Source organism: Salmo trutta, chromosome 37, assembly GCF_901001165.1.
Source record: "Salmo trutta chromosome 37, fSalTru1.1, whole genome shotgun sequence".
NCBI classification, from domain to species: domain Eukaryota; kingdom Metazoa; phylum Chordata; class Actinopteri; order Salmoniformes; family Salmonidae; genus Salmo; species Salmo trutta.
Genome location: NC_042993.1, coordinates 10,393,358 through 10,416,201, shown reverse-complemented (window position 1 = coordinate 10,416,201; position 22,844 = coordinate 10,393,358). Strand labels below are relative to the sequence as shown.

The following is a 22,844-nucleotide window of genomic DNA, read 5'->3' as shown; positions in this document are numbered from 1 at the left end:
CAATAAAGAAAACTTTAAGCTCGTCTCTCAATAAAAAAAAGTGTCAATACTTTGCCCCTTGATAACCAGCGCACTTCTGTATGTTGTAAAAGCGTTACATGGTCGCTGCCCATATCACTGCAGAGTGCAGAAAATACACAAGAGTTCAGGGGCCTTGCTTTAACCTCTTATGGCTAGGGGGCAGTATTTTCACGGCTGGATAAAAAACGTACCCGATTTAATCTGATTATTAGTCCTGCCCAGAAACTAGAATATGCATATAATTATTAGCTTTGGATAGAAAACACTCCAAAGTTTCTAAAACTGTTTGAATGGTGTCTGTGAGTATAACAGAACTCATTTGGCAGGCCAAAACCTGAGAAGATTCTGTTCAGGAAGTACCCTGTCTGACCATTTCTTCCCTTTGTTGATTCTCTCTATCTATTACAAGGGATCTCTGCTGTTACGTGACACTTCCCACGTCTCCAATTGGCTCTCAGAGCCCGGGAAAAACCTGAATGACGTAATTCAAAGCCCTGGCTGAAACACACGAGAGCTTTTGCTAAGTGGTCTATCAGAGGACAAAGGCTTAGGCGCGTGACCTGCCCCGCCCCCGCCTTTCGGTTTTTCCCTCTGTTTACAGACACGCAGATTCCCGGTCGGAATATTATCGCTTTTCTACGAGATAAATTGCATAAAAATTGATTTTAAACAGCGGTTGACATGCTTCGAAGTACGGTAATGGAATATTTAGAATTTTTTTGTCACGTTATGCGCCGTGATTTACCATTCGGATAGTGTCTAGAACTCACGAACAAAACGTCGCTGATGGAACATAACGATGGATTATTTGGGACCAAACCAACATTTGTTATTGAAGTAGAAGTCCTGGAAGTGCATTCTGACAAAGAACAGGAAAGGTAAGACCATTTTTCTTATAGGAAATGTGATTTTGGTGAAGGCTAAACTGGGTGGGTGTCTAAATAGCTAGCCCGTGATGGCTGGGCTATGTACTTAGAATATTGCAAAATGTGCTTCATCCGAAAAGCTATTTTAAAATCGGACATATCGAGTGCATAGAGGAGTTCTGTATCTATAATTCTTAAAATAATTGTTATGCTTTTTGTGAACGTTTATCGTTAGTAATTTAGTAAATTGTTAGTAAATTCCCCGGAAGTTTGCGGGGGGTATGCTAGTTCTGAACGTCACATGCTAATGTAAAAAGCAGTTTTTTGATATAAATATGAACTTGATTGAACAGACATGCATGTATTGTATAACATAATGTCCTAGGTGTGTCATCTGATGAAGATCATCAAAGGTTAGTGCTGCATTTAGCTGTGGTTTTGTTTTTTGTGACATTATATGCTAGCTTGAAAAATGGGTGTCTGATTATTTCTGGCTGGGTACTCTGCTGACATAATCTAATGTTTTGCTTTCGCTGTAAAGCCTTTTTGAAATCGGACAGTGTGGTTAGATTAACGAGAGTCTTGTCTTTAAATAGCTGTAAAATAGTCATATGTTTGAAAAATGGACGTTTTCGGATTTTAGAGGAATTTGTATTTCGCGCCACGCCCATCATTGGATATTGGAGCAGACGTTCCGCTAGCGGAACATCTAGATGTAAGAGGTTAACAAAGTTAACCATTTTCACATTTCAGTGTCGAAAACATCTTTCAAGCTGTCAGGCATTCCCTTGGCAGCAAGAGCCTCTCGGTGGATGCTGCAGTGTATCCAAGTGGCGTCGGGAGCAACTGTTTGCACGCGTGTTACCACTCCACTATGTCTCCCTGTCATGGCTTTTGCGCCATCAGTACAGATACCAACACATCTTGACCACCAAAGTACATTTGATGTCACAAAGCTGTCCAGTACTTTAAAAATATAATCTCCTGTTGTCCTGGTTTCCAGTGGTTTGCACAAGAGGATGCCTTCCTTAATTGACCCACCATAAACGTAACGGACATATACCAGGAGCTGTGCCAGGCCTGCCACGTCTGTTGACTCATCCAGCTGTAACGCATAAAATTCCCTGGCTTGTAATTGTTTCAAAACATCTCTTATCATGTCACTGATGTGTCGTGAAACAGTGTTGTTTGATGGAGTCATTGTCTGTATAGTTTTTTGGTCCCTTTCCCCCAGCATTGTCCCAGCGATATCCGCGCAAGCAGGAAGAATTGAGTCCTCCACAACAGTATGGGGCTTGCCTGTCCTAGTCACTCGGTAGCTCACCATATAAGACACTTTTTTAAACTTTTAATCCTCCTTAGTGATGTCACAAAGAAGAATTTTTCAGGACCTTTCATGGATTTTCACACATGTTGACATTTGTTTGGTGCTGGAGATAATGAATAGAAGACTGAACAGTGGAGGAATTGCCCTTTAAAAGAGAGACGTGCTTTAAAATATTCAACTAGGATGTTACAAAAATATTACATTGTTAAAAGAGAGAAGTGTTTTAACATTATACGTGGACCTCATTCATTACAGTTAATTATTAAAATTGAGAATATGTTACTGATATATTCTTTAGTACAAACCATTTAAACCCCAAATAGCTTGTCTCAGATGTACTTTTTCTGTACTACACAGCAATTTGAAAACAGAACCCCATGTGCTTATTCCCTGCCACTCCAATACAGAAACTTTGGCCATGTTACAGCAAATATAATTTATTGGCATAAAAACTAATTCTTCCATAAAAGCGCAATTATGTCAAAATAAATAGTTGCATTACTCTTTTTTTAAAGGCAGACAAGTTTAAAATTCATTATGCATAATAATCATGTACAGTAGCAGTCAATAGGTGGAAAAGTAAAACTTCAATGACACACTCACAGGAACCAATGGATTCATTTACATTTTAGTAATTTAGCAGACACTCTTACAGCAGTGAATGCATACATTGCATTTCATACAACTTTTTCCATACTGGTCCCCCGTGGGAATCAAACCCACAACCCTGGCGTTGCAAACACCATGCTCTACCAACTGAGCCACACAGGATTCATGAGTATAAAGGAACTACTAAGTATATTGAAAGGGTTTAATGAGAGGGCCTTTGAAGTTGGAGTATAGCATTACACATGCTGTGCCTTTCCCTGTGTTAGTAAATAACAACTATATGATTTGTTTGGTAGTAGATAGACCGTAATGTTTGGTTTGGGAGTAGACATGGCACTAAATCATGTACATGTCACGGATGCCTCTGGAACTTTCATCACGCACACCTGTCCCATATTCTCACTGATTAGTATTTGTATATATGTGCCCTTTGGTTTCCATGGTCTTATCGATAATTGTTCCAATGTCCGTTGGTGCGTGTGAGTACCTGTGCTGTGTATTTTGGGCTTTCATGTCCTTGTGGATTGCACAGATGATTACGGGTCTCATCCTGTGTGTTAATCATTGTGCGCGTGTGTATTTATTCGAGGTACTCCTCGTTCTTTTGTTTTGGGTTTCTACCCTGTGTGTTTTGTTACGTGTCTGTTTGGTCTTCGTCCCCGTGCCATTAACACGGCACGCCGTAATTTGGGGCTTAATAAAACCCCGTATTACACATTCCTGCGTCTGTCTCCTGAATCTCTTCATGCCAATGTGACAGTACAGTACATTTGACATTAAATAAACAATTCTTAAGCATACAGACACTTCTATTTTTGCTTCAAAATACATAATGACTCAAACATAGGTGGATTCACAAATAACAAAAATGATTGGAACCACAATAAACCAGAATAAAGCTGGCAATCATACAGATGATCAAATGTATCTCATGGTAAGTCAAGCCTGCTTTCTCACACATTGTACGTTCATTTAATAATTTAAACATACAAAAATAGTAATATATGTTATTGAAATAAGTTTGAGGTACAAGCATCAATGTAGAAAATGTCCCAAATAATAAATACAGCTTCATTATTAAAGCTAAAGGAGTAGTGCAGTGTTTAATAACTTCCCATTACCTGGTTGGGACTATGTTGTCCACAAACAACAAGACAGCTCGTTCTATGATAGATGTGTCTGGTACTGAACCTTTCACTTTACAGAGAAGATAGTCAGAAATAATAAGTAATATAGTATCTTTAATTCCTATATTATTATTGGTGTTTTTGTAATCAAATAGCCATAGGGAAAATATTCATAAAAATAATTCCTGAATGTACATCCTGTACACTCAAAAAATATAACCAGAGAAACAAAGCAACTGTGAGAGCCATCTATTGCTAATAAACAAAACAAACATAGGATCAATCCTTTACACATACTGCACACAGGGTTTTTTCATTTCCCTTTTATGATATCTAACAGTACAAACGGTAAATGCAAATGACCAGGGCAATGGTACCCACGTCACCCTGAGAGATGGTGTTCCTCTATGTTGCTATTCTGCTAAACCATGGGATGCATGCTAATGATTTTCCCAATTTGTGGTATAATAGGCCTCCAGTTACCTCAACAGTATGTATGGGAACTGAAAATAGCAGTAAGATAAACTATCTTTAAGGGGTCTTAAAATTCAAAATCAAACATCTAAAATGATCCTTGGTATGACCATCTTAAAACAATTCCATGTGTTAGTTTAGTAGAACATCCCCCGAATTTGGCCCATGGGTGGTCTTATTTGGCCCCCCAAGCTAATTTCTTATTTTTATTATTTTCTTCATTGGTGGAGATAAAAGACTGGAAAAACACCAGGAAATCAGCTCCAAGTCATTTCAATTTAAGAAATCTGTTCCCAAGTATTCCCACACATAATAGAGAGACACATGATTGTATACAGATGTAAGCAAGGTTTGAAATGATTATGTTTTAGTCAAACATTATATCTGTTTGGGCTTCTTGCGGCCCGTGGCTGAATCTAGTTGATCCCTGCTCTAGAGGGTTAATGGCACATTATGTATGTAGCTGTATATTTTGTGTCTATACAAATATTCACTATCCATCATGATCTGATGATCTATTATGACAGTTACTATTAGTTGAGTACAAATTATAAAACAGATGAACACCCACTGAATTGATAATAGCTAAAGGGTTAACTGACATTTTAGTTTGTTTAAGGATCTGTAAGGCCTAATAAAGGATAAAGTATTAGAATAAAAGTTTTGTTGGCACATAGACAAAGAGAAGGTTGTGGGGCTTCATTGACCATGTCTGAACAGGCCTGGTCGCCCTGACTGACCCCAACTGGTCCAGATGATTGACAGGGAGGCGTGGTCAGTTCCTTCGAACGTCTGAGTAGATGGTGGATGCAGCATCGGGGGCAGGCTTAAGGACAGGCTTTTTCACCTGGGGATACTGGGATTGGTGGGCTTTGTAGGTGGGCGGTTCGGCAGGCTGACCAGGCCGGTTGTTGACTCGGACCTGAGCATACTCTGTGGAGGAAGTACCCAGGTTCCCCAGCTGAACTGACCCACCGTCCCTCTTCTGGAATTGCGTGATGTCTGCATAGTTCAGCTCCTAGGAGGAGAGAGGAGAGACATGTCCTAGTGAAGTCCTGACCATGACCTGACAAGAAAAAAAATTGTGCCTGACATCTAGAGCTATAAGCACCAGAGCAGTGGAAAATTACAAACAGAGTTAGTTCAGTCAACTTGCTTTTGGTTATTTCTTGTACAAATTCTTGAGGGTAGGGAGCTTGTTACATCCCTTCAAACTGTGTGGTCATTACTAGCCTTGTATGCCAGGAGTGAAGATGTGTCACAAAGCTAGTGAACCAGTTACCAGACTAGTTCATTATGAACAGGTTGGCGTGTTTCTATGGTTATCTTTAAAGAGGTCAGTGTTGTTGATTACAAAGACAGTTCCACATATCTTTCATATTTCTTTCGGTTGAGTTTCAGGGAGATTAAATTGTAGCCAAATGGACACATTAGTACTCGTGGCACATGACAGAAATACATTTGTCTTAACTGAGTGGCCGAGGAAACCGTTGTATCTATTTTAAATACTTCACAATAAAAGGTGTGTAAGCTCAATACAATATTCTCTTCCTGGAGCAAAGTCCCTCAGCCTTACAGTAAACAGTCCACGCATACTGCCCCTGCCTGGAAGTGTACTCATCACTATAATGACATGAGGTTATAAACCTGGTCAAAGGCCAGACTGTTGCTTTTTTTTATTATTAAAAAAATAGAAAATCTAGGGGTGGATCAGCTTAATATTGTGGAAAGATTGTTGCTTCCTTCAATGTAATTGTTTGCATCATTTCCAATCCCCCATATATTTTTGGGGTAAATATATATATATATCCATATACATACACGTACATACACATATGCATACATATACACAAATATACATACACATACCTATATAGATATACATACTTTTTTTAGAATATACCTTTATTATTCCCCTAAACTAATAAACAATAAAACTTAGGCTTCTATCTTCAGTTTATACATCTTATACACATTTTACAGACACAATCTATTTTACAATAGTTATATTTTGTTTGTTTTAGTCCTTACTCTATTTCTGATGTCCAACCAGTTTGATTTCTATTTGTAACTATGCTATTTCACAAAATGTCGAAACATATATACATTTTACAGACCCTGTATGTTTCACATTGGTTATCTTGTTATTAGTCCCACCCTTCAGCTCCAGTCAACCCCTCCCATCTATATCTTAACACCATCCATTTTGGATTTCTATTTGCCATATATTTTTCAACTGTGCTGTGATGCTTCTCAAAAGTACTGAACCTTTCTATTCTCATAGCTTCTACAGATTGTAAATTACAAATATTTTTCCTTACTAAAATAATTATTATATTATTGATTGATTGACTATTGCTTTTCAAATCACCCAGTATTGCTATCTGCAGCGTTAGTTCTAGGCAAATGTTGCAATTCTTCAGCCATTCCTGGACCTGTGACCAAAATCCAGCTACATATGGACAATACCAAAATAAATGATCTAATGACTCTGCCTCCTCACAGCAAAATCTGCAGAGCTGGGAAGATTGTATCCGCCATATATATAACATTCTATTGGTTGCAAGAATTTTGTATAGTAATTTAAATTGAAAAATTAGAAGTTTTGAATCCCACATTGTTTTGCGTATCAATTCATAAACCATGCGCCATGGAATGGGTACATCGAAAATCTCTTCCCAACTATTTTGCAATTTATATGGCACAGATGTCAGTTTTTGGTCCTTAAATGAAATTGTTATATGTTTTTATTTATCACACTTTACTTTAACCATTTATGTTCTTTAATGCAGGGCCGACATACAAGTTCCTTACTTTTTTCCCCTTCTACTTGCCTCTTCCATTTTTGTGGTAATGCTGCAATTCATTGGTTGTAGAGCAGACATTTCCATGTCTGTGTTAGCTACATGTGTGACATAACTCCACCAGTCCTATTTATGATATCATTCACAAAAATTATACCTTTTTTAAAAATTTCTTCCAGGAATACATTTTTTTTATATCAATTAGTATATTTGAATTTAACCACAATATTTGTTGTATTATTTGTTCTGTCTTTTCAGGTGGATTAAACTGAAATTGCAACCAACTTTCTAAGGCTTGTTTAAAAAATAACGTTATTTGGGAGATTATTTCCTTTTCAAACAACCAAAAGTGAGCAGTTGTAATCTGAATAAAGGGAAAAAGGCAATTCTTGAACATAGGATGAGACATTCCTACCAATTTACTAGAGAACCAGTTTGGATTTAAGTATAACTTTTGTATGACTGATGCCTTTAGTGAGACGTCTAATGCTTTAATATTTAATAATTTCTGCCCTCCGAATTCATATTCATTATATAAATAGGCCTTTTTAATTTTGTCTGGCTTGCCATTCCAAATAAAATTGAATATTTTTTGTTCATATAATTTAAAAAGCAGGTGTAGGCAAAACCATAAGCAAATAGGTAAACTGTGATATGACTAAACAGTTAATCAGGGTGATTTTTCCACAAAAAGACAGGTATTTTCCTTTCCATGGTAGCAAGATCTTATCTATTTTTGCTAACTTTCTATAGACATTTATTGGAGTGAGATCATTTCTTTCTTTTGTGATTTGTATTCCGAGTATGTCCACACCTCCTTCAGACCATTTAATTGGTAAATTACACGGTAATGTAAAATGTGCATTTTTTAGTGATCCAATACGTAATATAGTACATTATCTAGATTCTCTATGAGGCCGTGGAGAGATTCTAATTGTGGTTTTAAAAGAAAACATGAATCATCAGCGTACAATGACACCTTAGATTTTAAGCCACAGATTTCTAATCCCTAAATATTATTGTAGGATCTAATTTTAACAGCTAACATTTCGATGGCAATAATAAATAGATATGCCGATAGTGGACAACCTTGTTTTACTCCTCTAGATTGTGTAAAACTTTCTGAGATGAAGCCATTATTTACTATTTTACACCTAGGGTTACTATACATAACTTTAACCCATTTTATAAGAGATTCCCCAAAATTGAAATTTTCTAGGCATTTAGATATAAACTCCAGTTGTACTTAATCAAAAGCCTTTTAAAAATCAGATATGAATACCAGGCCTGATGTCCCCGATATATCATAGTACTCTATTGTTTCCAGTACTTGTCTTATATTATCTCCAATGTATCGTCCATGTAAAAAACCTGTCTGATTAGGATGAATAATATCTGACAATACTTGTGTCATTGTCAGATAATTGTAACTGCCAAGCATTTTGCTAGGAATTTTGCATCACAACACTGAAGTGTAAGAGGCCTCCACTATTTTAAATGGACTGGATCTTTATATACACCACTTGGGTCCTGTTTCAGTAATAATGATATCAGACCTTCTTGTTGCGTGTCTGATAATCTACCATTTATATAGGAGTGGTTAAAACATGCTAATAATGATCCTCTGAGAATATCAAAAAAAGTTTATTATACTTCCACTGGTATGCCATCCAGCCCCGGAGTTTTCCCAGCCTTAATAAAGGCTTTAATTGCATCAAGAAGTTCCTCCTCTGTAATTTGGACTTCACATGAGTCTTTCTGTGCAGATGTTAATTTTACATTATTATTAGGGAAAAAATCCATACAATTAGCTTCAGTTAGTGGAGATGGAGGAGACTGAAACAAAAACATATTCTTAAAGTTAGCGAGGGAAATATAAGTCTCCAGCTTCAGCAACTTTTACAATTCGTTCCAATCGATGGCAGCAGAGAACTGGAAGGAAAGGCGGCCAAAGGAGGTGTTGGCATTGGGGGTGACCAGTGAGATATACCTGCTGGAGCGCGTGTTACGGGTGGGTGTTGTTATCGTGACCAGTGAGCTGAGATAAGGCGGAGCTTTACCTAGCAAAGACTTATAGATGACCTGGAGCCAGTGGGTCTGGCGACAAATATGTAGCGAGGGCCAGCCGACGAGAGCATACAGGTCGCAGTGGTGGGTGGTATATGGGGCTTTGGTGACAAAACGGATGGCACTGTGATAGACTGCATCCAGTTTGATGAGTAGAGTGTTGGAGGCTATTTTCTAAATGACATCGCCAAAGTCGAGGATCGGTAGGATAGTCAGTTTTACGAGGGTATGTTTGGCGGCGTGAGTGAAGGAGGCTTTGTTGCGAAATAGGAAGCCGATTCTAGATTTAATTTTGGATTTGAGATGTTTAATATGAGTCTGGAAGGAGAGTTTACAGTCTAGCCAGACATCTAGGTATTTGTAGTTGTCCACATAATCTAAGTCAGAACCATCCAGAGTAGTGATGCTAGTCGGGCGGGCGGGTGCGGGCAGCGATCGCTTGGAGAGCATGCATTTAGTTTTACTTGCATTTAAGAGCAGTTGGAGGCCACGGAAGGAGTGTTGTATGGCATTGAAGCTCGTTTGGAGGTTTGTTAACACAGTGTCCAAAGAAGGGCCAGATGTATACAGAATGGTGTCGTCTGCTTAGAGGTGGATCAGGGAATCACCCGCAGCAAGAGCGACATCGTTGATATATACAGATAAAAGAGTCATTACATTATTCTCTTCAGTCTTACACAACGCTGATATTTACTATTCTGATCAGGATCTCTGATAGCCAGACCAGCTATAATACAGTACAGGTAGCTCAATGTGCAGCTCTTCTACTCAAAATGGCAGAATCAAAGGAATATAAGCAGGCCAGTCGCTTATCTGTGCACCTGCAGTATGTCAATATTGTCAATAATGGATGTAGTATACACTGGTATTACATATTAGCCTGCATCCATTTCAGATAAACAAATGTACTATGGAAGCTATGAAAACAGAAATACATGAAAGTTAAATGCATGACATGACAGTTCGTAGTACCTGGTTTCCTCCTGGTCCCCGTCCATTCGCAGAGCTTTTACCTGCTGAGATGACACACAAACAGCAGTTAGAGATGGGACTGTAGTTTACAGTATATAGGCTTCACAATCCTGAAGCAGCGATCAACTTTGATTGTCTATACACACACCTTCATTGAAAGCATTGCCTTAGATTACAGGCATGAAGCTTCACATTAGTAGGTTATCGTTAGTTTATATTTTGTGTGTCTGTGTAGAAAGTTATGGTGAACAGGACCCGAGAAATTGCTTGCCCACGTAGACAGAGGAAATTAAGTATTTAGAGAGCTGGGAACAGACCAACTGGGCACAGACGTCAATTCAACATATATTCCATGTTGGTTCAACGTAATTTCATTGAAATGATGTGGAAACAACGTTGTGTGTGTAGACATATGGAGATCCATTTACTACTAGTGGTAGTAGACAGAGCAGAAGTGGATGGAGATCAGAAGGTCATTAAGTGGGCATATACATTATTTACTAAATCAATGAATGTATGTGAGACACAGAGCTCATACGTACTGTTGCCAACACCCATTCCAATGGAGGATTCCTTCTTGAAGAAACTAATGTAAGTTAGGAAACAGTCAGTATTTCTGGGAAATTATTATTGTTATTTGCAGAGACACATTTAGGCCCAATTTAGATGAGGCAAGTGTGTTATGAACTGCCAACAAATTCTGTACAATTATATTTGTTCATAACAACCACTGACAAACAGCCCTGCCAGCCAAATACAGGGAGGGTCAATATGATTATAAACTAATTTTACTGTTAACTACAGTATACTCTATATCTCCTCTTCACGCGGCGGCACAATACTTTGGTTGTTATCCGTTTATAATGACTTATAGGAAATGGTCAACTGCCCTTCAATTGACATTTCCACAGCCTTCACACAGTGTTTATTACTATTTATTTTGAAACCCTCTCTTATTATAACTCATGATTGCATATCTGATTCCAGAATTGTGTGTTTGGTTACTTGAAAAGCCATACCTTGGAGTTAAAACACAGAGACAACTTATGATAGAGCCCTATCACAGTAAATGGTCTCTAAACAAATGGTGACAACTTGGGAATTCATAATTGACTACCCAACTTTAGAAATCTCTCTCCATGGCCTCTAACCTTATAGGTTCCATGAGTTAAAGTTTGTTAGGAATCTTTTTTAGTTTCAGTTATTGGTCAGAGAGACACATAAACCTGAGGGTCAAAGGTCAGGGAGATATGTCACAAAGCTAATACTTTTTAAACTGAATACAGTTGTGATTTCCCTCTGTGGGTTGTGACTAGTAAACCATTAACCACATAGAAAATTGCAGTGTCATTTAGAACTGATTCTCTTTCAGATACTATTGGGCCTGTGTTGTTGTTCAATGCGCATGTATACTACTGTTATACTCTTTCAAAAATGTTCCTCACTATCCACCTCAGATTCGGCCCTTAGGTTAGTTACCAAATGCTTTATGCAATAGACCAACTGATTTACAGGTGGGTGATACTACAGAGAATTGAGCAACAAACAAATGAGACTTCATTGGTTTACTGTACTGTATCTTAAAGAACTTTAAGTATTTGGTTGTCTGACAAATCAGGATTGAGCTATGAAAGCTATTTCAAAGCTAACTCAATCAATTTAAGCCAAAGATGCCATACAGAGCAAGGATATGTGGGACAGATAGTAAGAATTCACAGACCCACAATTCAGGCTCTTGGTGTGGGAGACAGTAAGTGATATACTTCAGTGAAATGGATTCCACTTTAAAACCTTTTCATGCAAAAAGTTGATATATAACATCATTCTTTATTTATTACTAAATAAAATAATCTGATTTCAAACTGTCTCATTTCAAAATGAAAGTGATCTTACAACAAAATGTATTTTTTTTACTCACCCTTTTTTCTTTATGAAGTAGACTGCCACACCAACTGCCACTCCCACAACCAGCAATACTCCAATCACAATCCCAGCAATGGCACCAGCAGACAGACCTGGAGTTAGAGAGCCCTCCGCTGCAGAGACCAGAGACACAACCATACAGAGCTGAGAGAAAGGCTACACACAGTGAACAAGCAGTACTGCACATTACAGTGCATCTAGGTGACAATGACAACACAACAAACACAACTAAAGGCATGAAATGCTAAACTAATACAAATGAATCATCTTGCATCAAGTTTTCTAAATGGAACATTCTCACACAGCATATCAGCAGCAGATATTGAAATATATATCACTATGCAGGTTACATATTTACATAGCCAAATAGCCAACTGTATGTGATGCAAGTTGGAGATCCATAATTATCTACTTACTATGTTCATATTGTCTTTAAAACTTCTACTAACTTTACCTTTTACTGACAGTTTATGGACCACAGATGTTTTGTTCCCAGTGACATCATTTGTTGCTGTACAGGTGTAATTCCCACTGTCAGAGTATTCACTCTTCTCTTTAGTGAACTCAGGTGAATGTCCTGGTATCTCTGTCTCATTGTGCATCCAGGTGTAACTAGCAGGGGGGTTGGAGTCAGCAGAGCAGGTTAATGTAAACTTCTGTCCTACTTCTATTTCAGTTGGACCCTTGATTTCCATACCATCAGGTCCATCTGTAACACAGATATCACCAGATCCAATGAGAGGGAGCCATGTGTTTGTTATTTGGTAATCAGTTTGAAGTTACACCCTCAAACTGTTATATAAACTCAGCACAACAATAAACGTCCCTTTTTCAGGACCCTGTCTTTCAAAGATAATTCGTAAAAATCCAAATAACTTCACAGATCTTCATTGTAAAGGGTTTAACCTGTTACATCTAGGGGGCAGTATTTTCACGGCTGGATAAAAAACGTACCCGATTTAATCTGATTATTAGTCCTGCCCAGAAACTGGAATATGCATATAATTATTAGCTTTGGAGAGAAAACACTCCAAAGTTTCTGAAACTGTTTGAATGGTGTCTGTGAGTATAACAGAACTCCTATGGCAGGCAAAAACCTGAGATGCTTCTGTTCAGGAAGTACCCTGTCTGAACATTTCTTGCCCTTCTTGATTCTCTCTATCGTTTACAAAGGATCTCTGCTCTTACGTGACACTTCTCACGTCAACAATGGAGTCTCACAGCCCGGGAAAAACAGGAATGATGTCATTCAAAGCCCTGGCTGAAGCACACGAGAGCAAAAGCTGAGTGGTCAGTCAATGGACTAAGCCTTAGGCGCGTGACACGCCCCGCCCCCGGCTTTCGGTTTTTTCCTCAGTTTACAGACAGGCAGATTCCCGGTCGGAATATTATCGCTTCTCTACGAGATAAATTGCATAAATATTGGTTTTAAACAGCGGTTGACATGCTTCGAAGTACGGTAATGGAATATTTCGAAATTTTTTGTCATATTTTGCGTCATGCTCGTGGCCGAGATTTAGCGTTGGGATAGTGTCTAGAACGCACGAACAAAACGTCGCTGTTTGGATATAACGATGGATTATTTGGGACCAAACCTACATTTGTTATTGAAGTAGAAGTCCTGGCAGTGTATTCTGATGAAGAACAAGCAAGGTAAGAACATTTTTCTTATAGGAAATGTGATTTTGGTGAAGGCTACACTGGGTGGGTGTCTAAATAGCTAGCCCTGTAACGCCGGGCTATGTACTTACATTATTGCAAAATGTGCTTCATCCGAAAAGCTATTTTAAAATCGGACATATCGAGTGCATAGAGGAGTTCTGTATCTATAATTCTTAAAATAATTGTTATGCTTTTTGTGAACGTTTATCGTGAGTAATTTAGTAAAATCACCGGAAGTGTTCGGTGGGAATGCTAGTTCTGAACGTCACATGCTAATGTAAAAAGCTGGTTTTTGATATAAATATGAACTTGATTGAACAGACATGCATGTATTGTATAACACAATGTCCTAGGTGTGTCATCTGATGAAGATCATCAAAGGTTAGTGCTGCATTTAGATATGGTTTGGGTTTATGTGACATGATATGCTAGCTTGAAAAATGGCTGTGTGATTATTCCTGGCTGGGTACTCTGCTGACATAATCTAATGTTTTGCTTTCGCTGTAAAGCCTTTTTGAAATCGGACAGTTTGGTTAGATAAAGGAGAGTCTTGTCTTTAAATAGCTGTAACATAGTCATATGTTTGAAAAGTGTAAGTTTTCGGATTTAGAGGAGTTTGAATTTCGCGCCCCGCCCATCATTGGATATTGGAGCAGACGTTCCGCTAGCGGAACGTGTAGATGTAAGAATTAAACACTGTTTCCCATGATTGTTCAATGACCCATAAACAATTAATGAACATGCATCTGTGGAACGGTGCACTAAAGAGGCCTTTCTACTGGCTCTGAAAAACACCAAAAGAAAGATGCCCAGGGTCCCTGCTCATCTGTGTGAACGTGCCTTAGGCATGCTGCAAGGAGGCATGAGGACTGCAGATGTGGCCAGGACAATAAATTGCAATGTCCATACTGTGAGACGCCTAAGACAGCTCTACAGGCAGGACGGACAGCTGATCATCCTCACAGTGGCAGACCATATATAACAACACCTGCACAGGATCGCTACATCCGAACATCACACCTGCGGGACAGGTACAGGATGGCAACAACAACTGCCCGAGATACACCAGGAACGGACAATCCCTCCATCAGTGCTCAGACTGTCCGCAATAGGCTGAGAGAGGCTGGACTGAGGGCTTGTAGGCCTGTTGTAAGGCAGGTCCTCACCAGACATCGCCGGCCACAACTTCGCCTATGGGCACATCCCCACCGTCGCTGGACCAGACAGGACTGGCAAAAAGTGCTCTTCAATGACGAGTCGCGGTTTTGTCTGACCGGGGGTGATGGTTGGATTCGCGTTTATCGTCGAAGGAATGAGCGTTACACCGAGGCCTGTACTCTGGAGCGGGATCGATTTGGAGGTGGAGGGTCCGTCATGGTCTGGGGCGGTGTGTCACAGCATCATCGGACTGAGCTTGTTGTCATAGCAGGCAATCTCAACGCTGTGCTTTACAGGGAAGACATCCTCCTCCCTCATGTGGTACTCATCCTGCAGGCTCATCCTGACATGACCCTCCAGCATGACAATGCCAACAGCCATACTGCTCGTTCTGTGCATGATTTTCCGCAAGACAGGAATGTCAGTGTTCTACCATGGCCAGCGAAGAGCCCGGATCTCAATCCCATTGAGCACGTCTGGGACCTGTTGGATCGGAGGGTGAGGGCTAGGACAATTCCCCCCAGAAATGTCCGGGAACTTGCAGGTGCCTTGGTGGAAAAGTGGGGTAATATCTCACAACAAGAACTGGCAAATCTGGTGCAGTCCATGAGGAGGAGATACACATCAGTACTTAACGCAGCTGGTGGCCACACCAGATACTGACTGTTACTTTTGATTTTGCCCCCCCCCCTTTGTTCAGGGACACATTATTCCATTTCTGTTAGTCACATGTTTGTGGAACTTGTAGAGTTTGTCTCACTTGATGAATCTTGTTATGTTCATACAAATAATTACACATGTCAAGTTCACTGAAAATAAACGCAGTTCATAAACACCGTTTATATCCAATTACTCTGTAATGTCTTGCATATCCAGCATTCACACTGACTGTCACATTTTAATGCAAAAAAAACTGTTTAAACACAGTAGTTGTAACCCAGGCTTATAGCAGAGCAGGCATACTTACAGTTTACAATGAGACCGTGTTTAGCATCAGCGATGCTGAGTGGGTTGCTGACACTACACAGGTATTCTCCACTGTCTGTTCTCTTCACAGGGTTTATGGACAGCACTCTCTTATCCTCAGAGATGATTAGATTGCCACCAGCAGACAGAAGCTGATCATCCTTCATCCACTCTCTGGTGATGATGGAGCCAGAAGCATCACAGGTTAAGTTGACAGAATTCCCCTCGATGATTGGAGGGTTTGGGGAAGTTGTAATGATAGCGCCAGATATTGGTTCTGTCAAGAATAATGGTCATATGAATCAGATAGGTTGGTTTGATAATACAGATTTTAGTTTAGATTATAATGTAGATAATATATTATCTTGTCAAACAGTAACAGTTTCCTGCAGACATGATGAACACACGTGATATGAACAATGACATGCAACACTGTAAAGTTTGTGTATGATAAAGAAAGTAGGCCTGCACATGGTACAGTATTTGACAAATGTGAATAAATGATAGGATCTGACCCTTTTTTACAATTTTCGCCTAAAATGACATACCCAAATCTAACTCCCTGTAGCTCAGGCATTGAAGCAAGGATATGCATATTCTTAATACCATTTGAAAGGAAACACTGAAGTTTGTGGAAATGTGAAATGAATGTTGGAGAGTATAACACATTAGATCTAGTAAAAGAAAATACAAAGAAAAAAACAACTGTTTGTATTTCTTTTGTACCATCATCTTTGAAATGCAAGAGAAAGGCCATAATGTAATTTTGGCCACTAGATGGCAGCAGTGTATGTGAAACGTTTTAGACCGATCCAATGAACCATTGTATTTCTGTTCAAAATGTATCAAGACTGCCCAAATGCGCCTAGTTTGTTTATTAATAACTTTTCAAGTTCATAACTGTGCACTCTCCTCAAACAATAGCATGGTATTATTTCACTGTAATACCCACTGTAAATTGGACAGTGCAGTTAGATTAACAATAATTTAAGCTTTCTGCCAATATCAGATATGTCTATGTCCCGGGAAATGTTCTTGTTACTTACAACCTCATGCTAATCGCATTAGCCTACGTTAGCTCAACCGTCCCGTGGGGGGACCCACTGATCCTGAAGAAGTTTAAGGCTAAAAGTGCAATGCGGAAGAGCTGTCAAAGCTATACCAAGATCTCTTTCATTCTGCCCATACAGGGCCTATAGAAGATCTACACCCCCTTGTACTTTTTTCATCTAAAAAGGAATTAAATTATTTTTTTTCCTACAGATCTACACGATCTAGTCCACATTTTCAAAGTGAAAGAAACGTATAGAACATTTTCAATTATTTTTATTTTTTACAGAAATATCATAATTGGATTAGTCTCCAACCCCTGAGTGAACACTTGGTGGATGCAGCATTGGCAGCCATTGCAGATGTGAATCATTTTCATTAAGATTCTACCAGCGAGACAATATTGTTTATGCCAAATACACACCAGAATGGCTTTCCAAGAGGTGTTGAGTGTTTCTGAGTGCTCTGGTCTCCGTCCTGACTAAATTCTGCTTCAAAATCAGAGACAAGGTTTAAATATTGCTGTCCATCTATGATTCCCAACCAAATGTAATGAGCTTGAGCAATTTTGATAAAAAAACGATAGACATATGTTGTCCTAAGAGTTGGTAGAATCTTATTGAAAATGATTCACAGCTGTAATGGTTGTCAAAGGTGCTTTGACGAAGTGGTGGGGTGGAGACTTATCCAATTATGATATTTCCTTTTTTTTGTTTTTCTTTTAAAACATTTCTATAAAGAGTGGACTAGGTTGTGTAGATCTGTAGGATTTTTTTTTATGTGAAAAAAGTTCAAGGGGGTGTAGATTTCTATAGGCACTGTATATGTTCCTCCTTCTCAGTTTATGGACACTATTCAGGCCATTGAATGGTAACAAAGGGACGATCATGTTGTTGTTTTTTTTTCCTAACAGCATGACAGAGCATTGACCAGCTACAACATGCAATGCTCCTATAGAAAATGTTCACAACCACAGCAACCAACACTGCATGGAATAACCCATAACAGCATTCAGTACAGTATCAGTTAATAGTCCAATGTCATCTGCTTTGTCTCATGTGCCACTCAGATTTCTCATCCAAAGTGTTGATCACCCAGTCTCTTTTAGAAGGGACTTCTCTGCTACATACAGGAGAAGGTTTCCCGTCCAAACGCTTTTACAAAATGGAAGGAAAAGGAAAAGGTGTACTCAAACACCTTGGATAGGACTTGAGCACAAACCTCAACTTGACAACAAATAACATGGAATAACCCCTGTACAGTATACAGTACAGTACCAGCTAATAATCTAACGCTATCTGCTTTGTCTCGCACGCTACTCAGAGAGCTCTCTTGTCATATGTCGTAGACACTGTCTCTGTTGAAAGGGACAATCTTCTCTTCTCCACACATGAAGGCTACCCACCCAAATGTTTGTATAAAATGGAAGGAAAAGGAAAAATGTGTACTCAAGCACCTTGACTCCCTCAGAACCAGTCTGTCTCTCTCCTCCCATGACTCTCTCCATCTCCTCTCTACCACTTACCCAGCACAGTGATGTCAGCGGGCTCAGATGTCTGGTACCTCAGGGTTCTGGTGTTATGGGCCCAGCAGCTGTAGCTACCACTCTGATTGATCTGAATGTTCTCCAGACTGAGTTCTGGTCCCTTATTGGACAGCAGTGTTGCATTCAGAGCCCACTGAAACTGGGCAGGAGGACTGGACTTAGCTGAGCAGGACAAATTGAGGTTTGATCCTGTTTCATAATGTACATCTGATGGGATCACCTTCATTGCTGTGTTTTCTGGACCATCTGCAATGAATGATCCATGTTTAACACCAGCATTAATGAAGGCAATTCAACCAAAAGGGATGTACAGTCTCTAGTGCTCTAGAGTATTGATACCATGTTGAAATGACCCACCTAACAAATGTCAACACAAAATGCATTTATCTTGTTTAGGTTTTACATCACCATTAATCAGACACCCAAAACATACAGTAGGCGGGCCTGATTAGGTAGAAATGAAAGCCACAGAAAGATAACAATGTGCCAAAGCATGATAAATTAGCGCCATAATACCAGAATATAGTGGATTATTAATATGAGTCTTGTTATTTCTAAAAATATTACGTTTACAGTATCAGACAGGAAGCGCTATGAAGATGACCATATGAATTGTGAAAGGTAAACAAAGGTTACGTAAATGGCTTTGTCCACATGCAGTGAACTAAGAAGAGTTAGACAGGCAGGTTAGAGACTCACAGCTGATAGTGAGGGTTATATTCTGTCTGTTGATGTCACTGCTGACAGGGTTGGACACAATACAGCTGAACGGTCCCTGGTCATACCGGGTCACTCTGACTATGGTGAAAGTGCTGTTGCCATCACCAAACTGAACTCCATCCCCGGCTGTGACCTCAGAGCTGGCATTCAGCCAGCGGTAAGAGAGGGAGGTGCCAGAGGAGGAGCAAGACAGACTGACAGAGTTGTTGAACTCTACTAATAAGTCAGTGTTGTTCAGCGTTATTGTCACGTTGGCGACTGGCTCTGTGGGTTAAAACACAAAAACAATTGTATCTTTCCTTAGTAGACTATTTACAGTAATCTAAGCCATACATTATACTTGGCTTGGCTTTAGTAACACACATTTTTATCAACACAGCAGATTAGAACACCTAAAAATACCTGTAAGTGTCATTCAGAAGAGCTCAACAGTGGTATTAATAACAAATAGATTTGGAACCAGCAGGACCTAACTGCTCCATACCTCAAACAAATTTGCAACAAAGCAGTTATCATAACTTGGGAACCAAGTAAGCCATCACAAGCTGACCATATTCATTTCCGAGAGGTACATTAATGAATGTAAATGTAAATGTAAAGGTAACAGATTTGGCCTTTATACAACGCATAGTAATATACAACATTGGGAATGGGAAGAGATGGAGAGAAGTAATGGTTCACACTGAGTGAAATCATTGAATTTGAGAAACACCTATTAATGAAAAAGTAGCGGCAAACAGTAGCCTAATCAACTTATCCGCCATAGATATGTCTGAGATTTGGCCACAGGAAATGTGCTTTTTACTTCAAACCCATTTACTAAAATATGGTCTGTCAGTGTTATGGTATAGTAGTACGGTATAGGTAAGGCTGTGAAATGTTTCTGCAGTCCAGCCTTACAGTGATGTATTTGGACTGATGATGTGAAACCTAAAGCTAGAACATGGAAGGGAAAGTATTGACTGATAAAGGTAGAATACAAAACATCTTACCATACACTTCCAGTTTGGTGTTTTCATCCACTGATTGTGCTTCAGGTGTTACAATGGTCACTGTGTATTGTCCACTGTCAGTCAGAACAAGATTCATGAGCTCCACGGATCCTGACGATCTGTCCAGATTGATTCTGTCTCTGTATCCATCATCAGGTTTGAAAGTGTCAGAACTGCTGATATAGCTTAATATAATAGTTGTACCATTAACTCTCATTTGTAATGTTAGAAACGGCTGGTCTGATGCTCTGTTAAATGTCACATTCCCTCCAACCTTCCCAAGTAGGAGCCCGTCTGGTAACACACCTGCTCCATAACAAGACCCTAGGGAGGCAAGAACAGGTTTGAGTAACAATATGTGAGTTACATACAAATATTTCCAAAGAACATGAAATGCATAGGTAGAGTTGAATGGGCCGAAATTGGCAATTTTTCAGCTCACCAGGTTACATTCTAAACAGGCTGATTGAGCTGAATTTACCATAATTTAATTTCCATTCCATGAAATAGGGCACACAGTCAACAATGACAACACACATTTATAACTTCACGCGGCAGAAAAAGTCATTCAAGTGACTCCCTCTTACCTATAACAGCCAGTAAATAAAGATAACATATACGGGGAGAATCCATTCGAAGCATCCGTCTGTAGGACATCCTGCATGTGCAGCAGCAGCCTGTGTGTGGGCAGAATTTAGTTCCAGTACAACACACCCTGTTGTAAAGTACGAAGTCCTCCCACCTTCGAAATGGTTAAACCATTGACTGATTTTACCTATTAGATTCACATACAACTTGATGAAACATCTCAAGGTAGTTATTATTATTGGTCAAATAGAATCAGAAATTGCCTGGTGATGGTTAAAGAAGCTTTACAAACAAATGTAGGTAACACTTTACATTACAGTAAGGATCCTTAAAACGGTGTAACTACTCATGTAATTGCAGTGTAATACGTATTGTAATTACTCATTATTACAGTGAGTTACAATTTACAGCAGTAAACTTAACCCTAATCCCTAAACATAACCTATAGGCCTAACCATAACCCTAAATAGGCTACAATGTCAGTTCAGTGTATAATTATAGGAACAATTACAAGATTATAAGGGCACTGTACTGTAAAATGTATTTGTGTAACCATTAAAGAGTAGATAGCTATTTATACAAAGAAAAATGACACAGTCAACAGTAATGTGACATAAAAGTAGAGGGGATCTGTCAGGAGGCACTGGCTGTTGTCAATTAAAAATACATGAAGCAATACTGACATCTGATGGTGATGGTGGTGTTCATCTAGGTTAGTTACACTCCCCTACGTATTTATGTGGACAGTGAAGCTAAAACTTTTAATTTGGGTCTTTACTCCAGCATTTTGGATTTGAGTTCAAATGTTTTATTTGAGGCGACAGTAAGCTACCGAATGCCACCTTTTATTTGACATTGTTTTCATACATACCTGTTTTACCGTTTAGAAATGAAAGCACTTTACGTATGTAAATCCCCCATTTGATGATGTCAGTATTTGGACAAATTCACAAATTTAGTCAAACGTTTAGTATTTAATACCATATTGCTAGCACGCAATGACTACATCAAGCTTGTGACTTCACAAACTTGTTGGATGCATTTGCAGTTTGTTTTGGTTGTGTTTTGGATTATGTTGTGCCCAATAGAAATGAATGGTAAATAATGTATTGTCATTTTGGATTAATTGTTATTGTAAATAAGAATAGAATAGGTTTCTAAACACTTCTACATTAATGTGGCTACTATCATGATTACAGATAATCATGAGTGAGAAAATACAGATGCACAGACAAAGATCATGCCCTCAAAATATGCTAACCTCCGCCCATTACCAATAACAGGGGAGGTTAGCGGTTTTCAGGGGGTATGATATTTATGCCTCTGGAACTTTCTCACTCGTCATTATTCACGATTCATTCATGATTATCCGTATTCATGGTAGCATCCATATTAATGTTGAAGTGTTCAGAAACATATTCTATTGTTATAAAACAATGATATCAAAAGTATAGTTTTAACCATGTTTTGAGTGTTTGTTTACATTTGCTTTGTTTATAAACAATGGAGTAAAGCAAGCTTATATTTTGGGTTCTGATGGGGTATGACAGTTGAACTAAGCTCATGAGGCATTTCTAAGTTCTATTCTGCAGATTGCTCCTTTTAAGAGGGACAATTGATCTAAAGAAGAAGTAAGCAGAGAAAAGTGCAATGGACATAAATAAATTGTTGTTCAGCTGTGGATCTCTTTTAGAGTTCCCTTTATTACAAAAAATAAACATTTTCAGTATTCCATTTTCACAAATGTTCAACTTCAATGTCACTAATGCACAGTTTCTTTCCCATGTTATGATGCCTGATATTAATGACATTTCTATAAGTATTTGTCAATAATGTATATTTTATATACATTATACTGGATGTAATGTACTGGATGTATATTATATTATTGTATGTATAATATGTCACAGTCAACAGAAGGTATTAATTAATGAAACTAATATAGCACAGAAATTGGGGGGAGAAATCTGTC

General features: G+C 38.8%; 1 protein-coding gene across 5 annotated transcripts; it reads right to left on the bottom strand.

Annotated features, from left to right (window-relative positions):
- Nucleotides 1–2,633: 2,633 nt before the first annotated feature.
- LOC115176634 (carcinoembryonic antigen-related cell adhesion molecule 5) lies at nucleotides 2,634–20,977 on the bottom strand. 5 transcript variants are annotated; one of them, XM_029736749.1, is made up of 10 exons: nucleotides 20,872–20,977; nucleotides 20,285–20,608; nucleotides 19,272–19,556; nucleotides 18,552–18,818; nucleotides 15,978–16,253; nucleotides 12,645–12,899; nucleotides 12,186–12,303; nucleotides 10,810–10,853; nucleotides 10,268–10,311; nucleotides 2,634–5,442 (listed from the first exon to the last, which is right to left on the bottom strand). In XM_029736749.1, exons 1-10 carry the CDS (start codon nucleotides 20,939–20,941, stop codon nucleotides 5,200–5,202), a joined length of 1,926 nt encoding a protein of 641 aa, XP_029592609.1. In that variant the 5' UTR covers nucleotides 20,942–20,977; the 3' UTR covers nucleotides 2,634–5,199. The 5 variants fall into 5 exon arrangements, with proteins under 5 accessions (XP_029592609.1, XP_029592610.1, XP_029592611.1 ...); XM_029736750.1 differs by having other exon boundaries at nucleotides 10,268–10,308; XM_029736751.1 differs by having other exon boundaries at nucleotides 5,306–5,442; nucleotides 10,810–10,840.
- Nucleotides 20,978–22,844: the final 1,867 nt, after the last annotated feature.